Here is an 11,739-nt window from a genome sequence, read left to right as displayed (position 1 = left end):
CTCATTCTAACTTTCTACAAAATGTGGAATTCCTAGACAATATAATCTTATTAATTCAAGAGCCTCGTCGAAGGGCAACAACGTGTGAGTAGAAGAAAAAAAAATTGATTCTGCAAATAAAAATAGGAACACATAATTTTAAAATTCCAATTCCAGTCGAGGCAGCCAGAAGCAGCGCTTTTGAAATACATTTCTCCTCTGGGCTCACCCTGGAATCCCGGTGCTGGACCACAGACTTGGAAATATGGCTTTCAGTAGACGTAAGAGAAGCAGGACTCGGTGCCCGTGCGTAATCGGAGGAAGCGGCGCCTCGGGGGCGCCTGCGGCTGAGGATTGTCGCGTCAGCTTCCTGGCGGGCACTGAGCCCGCGCGAGAAAAGAGCCATTTCTGGGATTAAACAAACGAAGCTGCTGGCGTCACAGCCACGCGGAGACAATTCAAAGGCTGCAAAGTCTTAAAAACAGGCGATACTTCTTAAAGTGTCCCTTGGGGTTGAAAAACACCGACATTATCCTAGAACCACCTATTTGAAAGCTCACCGAATCCGATGGGGTAGAACGTGAGGAGAGGGTGCCTTCCTACAGCTCTGCCTCCTCGGCCGGCGGGGCCGAGGGGCCACCATTGTTTGAACTCCTGATCTCGAGCCGAGGCCACCTACGTGACTGCCTACGGAGCGGGCGAAGGGAGCTATGACTGCGTGTGACCGGTCGGTGTGGCACGGACAGTATGTATTCTACAGAGTCGGGGGCCCGGCGCGGAGGCTAGCGCCCGCCCTGCGACACCAGCTCGTCGGCTCTGCAGTGAGCTTCCAAGGCTTTCTTGGTGTGGGGGTCCTGAGGCAGCTCGGACTTGCGGCGCGCTAGAGGACGGTCCTTCTTCGGATCTTTCTGTGCCTGGAATTAAAAACGCAGTGGAGTTGGCCACAAGCTACGCGGTCTGGGAGGTGCGCTCACTCTGAGTCAGAGGCAGGAGACGGGGAGGCCAGCGCGCCCGCCCGCCCGCAGGCAAAGGCTTCAGTGGCCGCGGGGAAGGGCGGGTCGCCTGTCATGCTCTGCCACCAAAAACACCACGGAAGCTAACCAAACGGTGACGAGTGTGGGAACCTGTGTGTATTACTGGCACTTGGGCTTTGGGTCTGTGGAGTGTGCAGACTTTGCCAGTTTTAGTAAATCCCATAAACACCTGCTTGTTTCATAAAATGTGACCAAAGCCCTTTTACAACTGTTTACTGTCCATTACAGAAGCATTTCAGAAAGAAATCTTCTTGGGAGGTAAATAAAAAGAACGAATGAACAACATAAAGTAGGTTTAAAACCAGTAAATGATGTACAGTTGTGACCATTTTGGAAAAAGATTAGGTAAAATACGAGGCACTGCCTGGTGTGGCGCGCACGCCCGCAGTCCCAGGACTTGGAAGGCTGAGACGGGAGGATGCAGGTTTGAGGGCAGCCTCCGCAACGTAGCGAGGCTTTCGGGAACACAGCAAAACCCTGCGTCAAAACCAAGAGTAAACTAGGGCTGGGGGCGGAGCTCTGAGGCGCATGCCCTGGGTTCAATCCCAGGCACTAAGTGGCTTGTGTAGGGAGTGTATAAAATGATAAAGTAAAAAGAAATAAAAGATTCCCTTTTCCATTCTATTCCCCTTCTGAAGTTTAGGACATTTTGGGTTTTTAATTAGTGGATCCGTTTTTGTAGGAACATCTAGAGAGCTGAATCTGCAAAGACAGGGCGGCACTCGCGGCGCCGCCTCTCCAGGCTGCGAGCTGCCCAGCTGAGGGGACTCGCTGGCGCAGGCCGGGCGCAAGGTCGGGACCACCGCGGCGTCCAACTGAAATGCGGACCAGAAAACTGCCGAGGGGCCTTTTATTATTTTTGTGGTCCTGGGAACGGAACCCGTGGACGTTACTACCTCTGAGCTACAACCTCGGCCTTTCTTATTTTGAGACAGGGTCTAGCTAAGTTGCTACGGCTGGCTTCAAATCTGGGATCCTCCTGTCTCAGCCTCACATGTACTAGGGTTTATTTTTTTCCTTTTTTGGGTATTACTGGGGATCGAAAGCAGGGGCAGCTTACCTTTGAGCTATACCCCCAGACTTATTTTATTTTGAAACAGGGTCTCACTAAGTTGCTGAGGCTGTCTCTGAACTTGCTATCTTTCTGTCTCGGTCTCCCAAGCACTGGGATTACAGGTGTGTGCCACCACACTGGCCCAAATGCAGGTATGTGCACTGTGCCCCATGGCAAGTTATTACATAGCAATTCTTTTGGATAAAAGATGCTTAACCAGAACCCTCTTTCTTTCTGTTCAGTGTCTCCATCAAAAAGAAGACAGTATCAAAGAAAGTAAGTTACTTTTGTGGCCTATCTACCAGAAAAAAATTTGTTTAGTCAATCATTTGACAATAAAAAGAATACAAGTGACCAACTTCTCAGTCTCCAGATATCTGACTTTAGTATGGTACTTTTTTTTTATGTGAGTGGTATAGGGGATTGAACCCAAAGGCATTCTCTACCCCAACTCTTTTTTTTTTTTTTGTGGTACTGGGGTTCCTGGAAGCCCTTCTACCTCTCGGCTATACTCCCAGACCTATTTTTTATATTTTTAAAATTTGGAAACAGGGTCTCCTAAGCCAGCGCGGCTGGCTTCGAACCTGCGCGATCCTCCTGTTTCCGCCTCCTAAGTGCAGGGATTACAAGCGTGCACCACCACGCCCAGCTACCCCAACTCTTTTTATTTTTATTTTTGGAAATAGAGTCCTAGGTGGCGGAGAGTCTCTCTGAGTTGCTGAGGCCCATCTTGAACCTGCAGCCCTCCTGTCCCAGCTTCCCAAGTGCTGGGCTCACAGACGCCCGGCTGGAATGGCGTGGAGACTCTGCTTCTCTTCACTCTGATGCAGACAAGGACCTGCCCAGTGAAAGTCGACCATTTTTACAGAGCTCTGTATTTCTGAGCAGGGTTCTTTGCAACTGTATCTATGAAAACAGCAGTAACATTGGTTTAAAAGAATCTTGTGTGGCATTATCGTTTTCCTGGAAACCAGTGTGAGCTAGTGTGGGAGACCCACCCACATCCGGCTGGCGCGGGCCTCGATCTCCCGGGACCGCGGTCACCAGGCCCCGTGTCTGTAACAGCGCCGTGCTCATACAGCAGGTTTGCCTTTAGCCGCCAGAACCTCGGTGGTAAAATCCCACCCTCACTTCATTTTATTCCTGGCCCTGGGGATGGAGCACGTGCTAGGCTCTACCACTGAGCCACATCCCAAGCCCTTTAAGATTTTCCTTTATTTAGAGACAGGGTCTTGCCAAGTGCCTAGGTTGGCCTCACCTTCAAACCGCAGCCTCCCAAGGAGCTGGGATTCTACGTGTGTGCCAGCGTGCCTGGCCTACCCCAAGTTTTACTCCCAGTGCATGTTATCTGTAAAACTAGGCAAAACCACATTTTAAAAATACTTTAAATGTGATTACTGTTGAGGCATTTTTGGGGAAAGGTAACAGCCAATCACTCGGGTTTTGAACCTGGGGGCGAACAGAAAACCAAACCTGAGCCGGAGCTTCTGGCAGGGCATGCTGGGGCTTTCTGTATTTCAAAGCGGCGTGTGAAACAGGAAATACCGTTCAAAGCACAGGGGGAAACGAAAGAAGCGGGAGGTGGGAAAGGACGAGTCGCCGCAGACGGCGGCCCCGCGTGTGGCGCGCTGCGGGCAGAGCGGCCGCAGGGCCCTGGCTGCAGTGTCGGCAGAGCTCGAGCTGTCGTCGGCACTGGCGAGAGAACGCCGGGCAGGGACGCCCCATCTCTACAAGTGTCTTGCTCTTGTAAAGGCAATTCAACTTTGGTATCTAAATTTTGGCAGGATTTATTGAACAAGAAAGATCTTTTTCTTTTGGTGTATTGGGGATGGAACGCAGGGGCATTCCACCTCTGAGCTACACCTCCAGCTCTATTTTTTATTCTTTATCTTGAAACCGGGTCTCACTGAGTTGCAGAGGGCCTCACTAAGCAGCTGAGGCTGGCTGCAAACCCAGATCCTCCTGTCTCAGCCTCCCGAATGCTGGGATTACAAGTGTGCGCCACCACACCCGGGCCTCAAAATTTCTTAAGGTACCAAATTACATTAGCTTTGTCTTAGCCATCATAAGCTGGAATGACATGGACGACAGGGAAAATACTTCATGTGCACAATATCGGCTTATCAGTGGTTTTCATAGATAAAACCTTATGAAACATACTCTACGTACTTAGCAGAGAATACCTGCACTGCCCACCTGCCGTGTCTCTACACCTTCCTCACTTGCGTGCTCGGCACTGCTTTTCTCCCGACCAACTGTTAAAAATGAGAGTTGTAAACATTTTAAATGTCTCTGATATCAGTGCCATCTACATGAAATTTGATTTATAGTTTTCTATAGGGTGTTAAAAGTTTCTCAAAGGAAACAGATCACTGAAGTTAGACACAAAAATTCAACCGAGTGCTTCCTTAGCCAAGGCCCCACCCCAACTCTCCCGCGGGTACCACCAATCACCTCTCACCCAGCTGCAGTCCAACAGACAAACCATTTATTTTAATTAACGAATTAATTATTTTATTATTTTATTATTAATTCTTTAATTTTGGTGCTGAGGATTGAGCCCAGGGGCATTCCGCCTCTGAGCTACACACCCAGTTCTATTTTATTTTATTTTTTGTTGGTACTGGGGGTGGAACCCAGAGGCTTTCTACCTCTAGGCTACACTCCCAGACCTATGTCATATTTTTATTTGGAAACGGTCTCACTAAGTTGCTGAGAGCCTCACTAGGTAGCTGAGGCTGGCTTCAAACCTGAGCGATCCTCCTGTCTCAGCCTCCCAAATACTGGGATTACAAATTACACCTGATTTCAAATCACTTTAATGAAACATGGACTCTTTTTTTTTTTTAATGTGTGTGTGGTACTGGGGGTGGAACCCAGGGGCTTTTCTACCTCCGGGCTATATTCTCAGACCTATTTTTTTTGTTTTTGTTTTTTGGTGGTACTGGGGTTCCTAGAAACCCTTCTACCTCCGGGCTACACTCCCAGACCTATTTTATATTTTTATTTGGAAACAGGGTCTCTTAAACCAACGAGGTTGGCTTCGAACCTGCACAATCCTCCTGTCTCCGCCTCCCAAGCGCGGGGATTACAAGCGTGCGCCACCACGCCCGGCCCAGACCTATTTTTATATTTTTATTTGGAAACAGGGTCTCTTAAGTCAGTGAGGCTGGCTTCAAACCTGCGCGATCCTGTCTCCTCCTCCCAAGCGCGGGGATTACAAGGTGTGCCACCACGCCCGGCCCAGACCTATTTTATACTTTATTTGGACTGCGCTTTGTTGGCTCTGCTAACCCGAAGCCACGTGCGCGAGGTCTGACAGAGCTCGAGGTGCCAGCCTTCCACGCCTGCTGTGCTGCTGCTGTTCTGGCCACTCTGGGTCTGCACATTTCCACAGGAAGTCTACAGTCAGCCTGCCTACTGCAGGAGAAGTGCGCCTGCTGACTCTAACCGAGGCCGCGTGCGTCTGGGGAGAGCTGGCTGTGGCTGGCATGGTCCTCCAACGGGGGACGGTGATCCGTGGGAGTGGAGAGGTGAGGGCGAGCAGGGACTGTGCACAGAAGACTCCATCACCTAACCTCAGGACCACAGAAACAGACTAGGAGTCAAACATGCCCTGGGCATTTCCTCAGAAACAGCCTGTGTGCACCTTAGAACCAGACGCCCAAAGGGCTGCAGGCCGGCTCCCTGGCACTGCGTCCTACGGAGACCAGGGATGCCTTCAGAGGCCCTTTGCTCCAGACCAGAATGTATTTCGGGGTGTGTGTGTGTGTGTGTGTGTGTGTGTGTGTTTATGGATCTGGGGATGAAACCCAGGGACATTCAATCTCTGAGCTATGACCCTTGCCCTATTTTTTATTTTTGAATAAAAAAATGGTAAAATCTCGCTAAATTGCAGAGGGTCTCACTAAGTAGCTGAGGATGCCTGCAAGGCGCGCTCCTCCTGCCTCGGCCCCCGAGTGCTGGGATGACAAGCGTGTCCCCCACAAGGTAGGATTTTCATATTCTTATGAAATCTATTCATTGCCAAGAATAATCATTTGCTGTGTGCTCTTGATCAAGTGCTTGGTCTGCTCTAGAGTGCGATGGAAGGGTAAATTCACCCCAGCTTTATTAGTGTGGGTGCAGTTATGGCTTTTAGCTGTAATTCTGACCCAAGCTGAAAGATGAACCAGAGATCCCCGACTTCAAATGTTTATTTCTGCAGTACCAAGGATGGAACCCAGGGGCATTCCACTTCTGAGCTACACCCCTGGCCCTATTTTTATTTTGCAACAGGGTCTTGTTAGGTTGGTGGAGTTTCACTACCTGCTGAGGCTGTTCTCAAACCCGTGATCCTCCTGTCTCAGCCTCCCAAGTGTGTGCCACCACACCCGGCTGGTCTCAGTTTTAAAAATGAACGTGAAGTTATAAATTCCCAGGCAGGCTTCACCACAGACACGCTGATTTCCTTCTGAGTGTCTGCAGGTGAGGGGCCAGCTGGCCTGCCTCTGCCCAACTCAAGCTGTGAAATCAAAATATTAATGGAAAGATTTCAAAGATTCCTTTCCAAATTCAGAAAAAAAAATCAAGAAGGAAGAAAACCAACACCCTATAGATAAAAAGTAGGATTTTCATATTCTTATGAAATCTATTCATTGTCAAGAATAATCACTGTGAGAAAGTACAGACCCCAAGTGGATTAGATGAAAAACGAGTGACTGCTGATCAGTAAGTGTTCATGGAGTCTTTCTACCTTCAGTCTTTGATGAGCTGAAAGAAATATTCATTCACCTATTTTTTTTTTTTTTCCAGTACTGGGGATGGAACCAGGGGCACTCTACCTCCGAGCTACACCCCCAATCCTATTTTTTTATTATTTATTTTGAAACCGGGTCTCACTGAGTTGCAGAGGGCCTCACTAAGTAGCTGAGGCTGTCCGTGAACCGTGATCCTCCGGTCTCAGCCTCCCGAATGCTGGGATTCCAAGCGTGCACCACCACACCCGGCTCATTCACCTATTTTTTATTTCAACTTAAGTCTAGTACTGGTTGGGCAAGAAGACACTGGTAGCCATGGGCACCAACCCAGGACCCAGAGCTCTCTCTCCACGCAGCACAGCACTGGAGGAGAGCCCTGGCCACGCATGTGACCCCAGGTCTCTTAGAAGCCACCACGAAATGGGTCATGTTCATTGTAATGCCAAGTCTCACGTAACCCGGTGTACCCATCCAACCGGTCATTTCAACATGAGACCAGTCAGAAAGTTACGAATGAGATGAACTCTCGCATCCCCAGGCACACCAGGGCCTGGACGCCGGTGCGTGACCTCAGGAGGCCTCACTCAGACCGCTCAGCCCGTGCGCCGTGCGCTTGGGCCACCTGCCCTGGCTGTGGCTAACTGGAAGCCACAAGGTCAGCATGGTGAGTGAGCCCTCGGGCTCCACAGGACTTGCAGAGCACAGCACCAGGCAGCCCGAGCCGCTCACTTTCCACGCTGCAGAATTTGAGTGCTAGGAGTCTCTGGGACCTTCTTGCGGGTCAGGGGGCTGAGGCTTGCAGGTTAGGAGAGCCAGTGTCCCCAGGCCCACTCAGGAGCACGTGCGTTCACGTGTCTTTCCATGGGGAGCATGCTCAGAGGTGATCTAAACGTTTATTCCCACCACGATGGAGATGAAGCCGCTGGAGCGCGGGTGCTGCCCGAGTGCTCCTCCTGCCAGAGGCCGGCCTGGCCAGCGGTGTGTGCGGGCTCTGTGCCTGCTGGAGGAGCTGAGGAGTGCCTGGGCTGGAGCAGGAGCGAGAGGGGCAGGGATCAGGAGGCGGGACGCTACTGCACGGCTCTCGGTTTTGCTCAAGTTAGAGTATCTGAAGAACAGTTAGGAATTGGGATCAGACAGATCGCAGGCATGTGCTTAATGTTAAAAGCTGCTGCTAGAATCTGGCCACTGAGAAGACCTACATGTAAAGGAGTTCCTAGAAGAGTAAAAAAAATGATAATTTTAGCTTAAGTGGACGGCACACACGTCCACCATGCTTCCGCTGAATGACACACGTTTCTTAGGCAAAGCTGCGGTGGGCACGTCCCCGCTGAGCGCGGTGCTCAGCACGGTTACCTGACGAGCCTCGTCGGTCACTGTCTTTCTCAGCATCTGCACATCTTCAAACAGAGGCCCATCTGTCTCCATGGCAACTGGCATGCTCACGGTGCTGGCTTGGCTATACACTGTGTACTGCAATGCAAAGTGCGGGAGTCACTCTCTGCTGGTGCGGGCTGCGCTCCAGGGCTCTCGAACCGTCTCCCCTGCCCTGTCCTGCACAAAGCCCCCGCTGCTGCCCTGGCCCTGCCGCCTGCCACAACCAGAAAGCCAGCCATCTGGCGGAGGCAGGGAGACCTGGGGGAGGGGCAGCCCGGGAGAGACCCGGGCCCGACCAGCCGCACCCGCCTCCTCCTGTCTGCCTCAGTGGGCCTGTCCACAGGACTCCCTCCAGCACGGGGCAGCCAGCTCCCGCCTCTTCCTCATGTCTGGTTCTGCTCACTCTGCAGGGGAGCGGCCGGCCTGAGTCACTGGCCGCCTCTCAGAGCCAAGCCACGTCTCAGCTTCCTCCTGTGGGCTCTGCTGATGTACATGCCTGAACACAGCCATCCCCGGGCCTGGGCTGCTCTCAGTCCTTCCTGGCCTCTCTCTTCCCCGAGGCCGCCCCCGGCCCCAGCCCTGCCTGCCCCTCTCAATGCTGGGCCCAGTGGCTGTCCACAGCCCTCCAACAGTGTTTGGAGGTGGGTCCACACCTGGGCTGGGCGTCTTCCTTGCCTCCCCGGGGGCCCCGCGGTTTCTATGAAGACACGCGTTGTCGCCGGCACGCGGCCCAGTGGCTGCACAGCCAGTTTGCACACGGCCTGCGGCACCTCATCTTGCATTCCTAGACGCTCCCACCGCTCAGGATGCCCAGCACTGTCCTCAAGCACCTCGCGGTCAGGTGGGAGACATATCACCGTGGCCTCCTCAGCTGGCTAACCAAGGGACTAAACCAATGTCCCAGCGTGTGGTGACTCAAGGAAAACCCAGCGAATTCCATGGAACCCGCCACAGCTAGAGCTCGGAGAGGGTCCCAGCCCTGGCTGGCGCTCAGGAAAGAACAGGACCTCGCAGTGGTCACAAGCTGGAGCCGCACAGGGAACCGTGGGGCGCTGCCCACAGCAGGTGTGAGGACCAGCGAGTCCCCATGAGCACCTTTCCCAGGAGGTGCAGCCAGCCCAGACCCTTTGCCCCGGGCCCCACAGTTACACCTGGGAAACACAGAGGCCTTCACAGGGTCCCGCCAAAGGCAGGCTATCTTCTATGGCCTCTTTGGGTCTATTAGAAATATTCAGTGTTCCAGGATTTCAAAAATTAAACTGTATGCAATATTAAAAGGCCTCAAGGAAGCTTTCACATCTCCTAAAACAACTGGGGTAAAACTGGAGGCACCCTGGCTCCAGTCCCCCATGGTCTGGCAGGGCGTATGCCTGTCGCCTGACAAATCTGGGTCGGTGGAAGGTGAGGCAGGCACAGGGGTGGAGATCAGTGGGCAGACGGCGCCGGGCTGGGGGTTTACTCAGAATGCGGCCGGACACCAACGCTCAACAAAGCAGAACTGAGCTGAGAGCCGAGCTCCAGGCCCAACCATCTACTTGCAGGAAGATCACACACTGCGTCACCCAGCCAACGGGTGGTGGTCCTGGCCGGCCTGGCGGGCAGCGGTCAGTGTAGGAAGGGTTTTCTCCAGAGAACGCAAAGCAGGCCTGAGGCCATGTTTCCAGCCTGAGGCACTAACTCATGAAGTATTTTCCTTTCAGAGACACATGTCTTGGAGCCGGGGCATGCAGACAGACACGAGGGGCTGAGTCACGATGGTTCTACACAGACATGGAGTGAGGACAGCGGGAGCAGATACAGGGCGCCGGCGCCAAACCCGCCACACAATGCCTCAGCAGACCCTCCCAGAGCAGCCGAGAGGAACAGCCGCTTCAGGCGAGTCAGGAGAAGGGTGTCTACTTTAGAAGAGCGGCTGCTGCAGCACTGCAGTGAAACCAGGGCACCACGTTGAACGGCCCCGGCTCCGCCATCACGACAGAAACGGCCCCTGGCGGGATTCAGCAGGGGCGTACGTTTTCTGCAATGCTGGGGATGGAGCCAGGGGCATTCTACTTCCGAGCTACCCCCAGCCCTATTTTATTTTTACTGTGAAACAGTCTCGCCAGGTTGCTGAGTCTCACTCTGGCTGAGGCTGCTCTCCAACCCGCGATCAGCGGTCTGAGCCTCCCGAGCACGGGGATACAGGTGTGTGCCACCATGCCTGGCACAACAGGCGATTTCCAATTCTAGGCAAAGTAAATAAAACCAGACGCTCTGACTTATATCTCATTGGCGAGCTTGTCAAGGCTGTTGGCTTTGACTGAGTGGACATCTGTCTGCACCCCGTTAGCCTAGGGCCCCACAGAAGAAATCAAAGCCCCGGGGGGCGACGTCAGGCAGAGCCAAACCACCTTAATCTGCCCCAGACTTATGGTTTAACCACATTTTAAAACAAGTACCAGTCCTCTAACTTCACGTTCAACACAACTTGTATTTGCTAAGGCAGGCAGGCACCCACGGTTATCTGCGTCAGTTAAGTTTCTGGGGAGACTCTCCACAGAGCACTTCTCCGAGTGTACACACAGTGCCGGCGGAGAAAGCCGGCCGCGGTTTCGGGTGGGATCAAAGATGTACACTGAGAGTGCCATTCAGCTTTCCCATGGGTTAAGTCTCTTGATAGAGTCTTATCACAGGGAACACAGGCTGCCACGCCGTTATGTAGGTCAAATACCTACTGTCAACGTTGTATCTAGGGATCGCTTTCATTAAATGTCAGATTTGAAAACCTGCATCCCAACCTAGATAATAATTATTTATGTGCATTTCTCACCAAAAGAAATCATTAGTAAAACGTTTCCTTGCCTGAAGAGTTGAGAAAAGCCTGGAAGTTCTCAGTATGGCAAAGACTTAGACAAACAGCTTTCAGTAAGTACCGCTGGTATAACCACGCCTCGGCACACGGGACGGGAAGAGACATTTGTAATAATCACAATGCTCCGTTCACTTGGACCCCTGTGTACACACTAAGAGACCACAACCACAAGCCCTCCAGACCCCGGCAGCCCCGAGTCGGCCCAGAGCTCGCACCGTGACAGCTCAGGAACCTTCGGCGCCCGCCACCTTGCAGGAGCGTGCTGACAGTACTGGCTGGGGCGGAAGGAGGGTTAGTGGTGAAGCGGCAGAGTTCAGCAGATGTTAACCACGAAAGGCTGAGCACACAGAAACCTAGCTGCAGACGACAGGACAACAGTTTCATCTCTCAAATTTCAAACAGAATTTCCTTTCATTTAGTATTAATTTGGTATTAAAAAGAAAAGGAGCTGCAGCATCCTCGGCATGTGAGAAAGCAAATTGCATGTTGGAGTCTAGGCGAGATCCTGATTTTCTTTTTACCACAGTATACTGCTAAGATTCACACCTTACTTAAAAAACAGAGAAAACAAATAAATGCCAATTCTGTGGTAAAAACACTGCAGGGCAAAATAAGTACTTGTACAAGAGAAGGGTTACAAAGTTAAGTTGTGTTTTTATTGTAGACATTTTCATATACAGTGTTAGTGAAATCGCTCTCCCCTCCCTG

The 11,739-nt window shown here is 52.0% G+C and overlaps 1 protein-coding gene across 12 annotated transcripts in view; it reads right to left on the bottom strand.

Annotated features, from left to right (window-relative positions):
• Window positions 1–761: 761 nt before the first annotated feature.
• PPP2R5C (protein phosphatase 2 regulatory subunit B'gamma) overlaps window positions 762–11,739 on the bottom strand; it is a gene marked incomplete at both ends in the record, with an annotated part of 152,059 nt that continues 141,081 nt past the window's right edge. For 3 of the 12 annotated variants that reach the window (XM_080706787.1, XM_080706791.1, XM_080706795.1), the window contains 2 exons: window positions 762–893; window positions 8,160–8,276. In XM_080706787.1, coding sequence (XP_080562913.1) covers window positions 762–893; window positions 8,160–8,276 — 249 coding nt within the window. Of the gene's footprint in view, window positions 894–4,263; window positions 4,324–8,153; window positions 8,277–11,739 lie in introns of those variants that run through there. The other 9 variants (XM_080706792.1, XM_080706796.1, XM_080706789.1 and 6 more) reach the window with 4 other exon arrangements.

This window comes from Muscardinus avellanarius, assembly GCF_963383645.1.
Source record: "Muscardinus avellanarius genome assembly, chromosome: 12".
Lineage (NCBI taxonomy): Eukaryota > Metazoa > Chordata > Mammalia > Rodentia > Gliridae > Muscardinus > Muscardinus avellanarius.
This window is presented reverse-complemented; position numbering and strand designations above follow the sequence as displayed.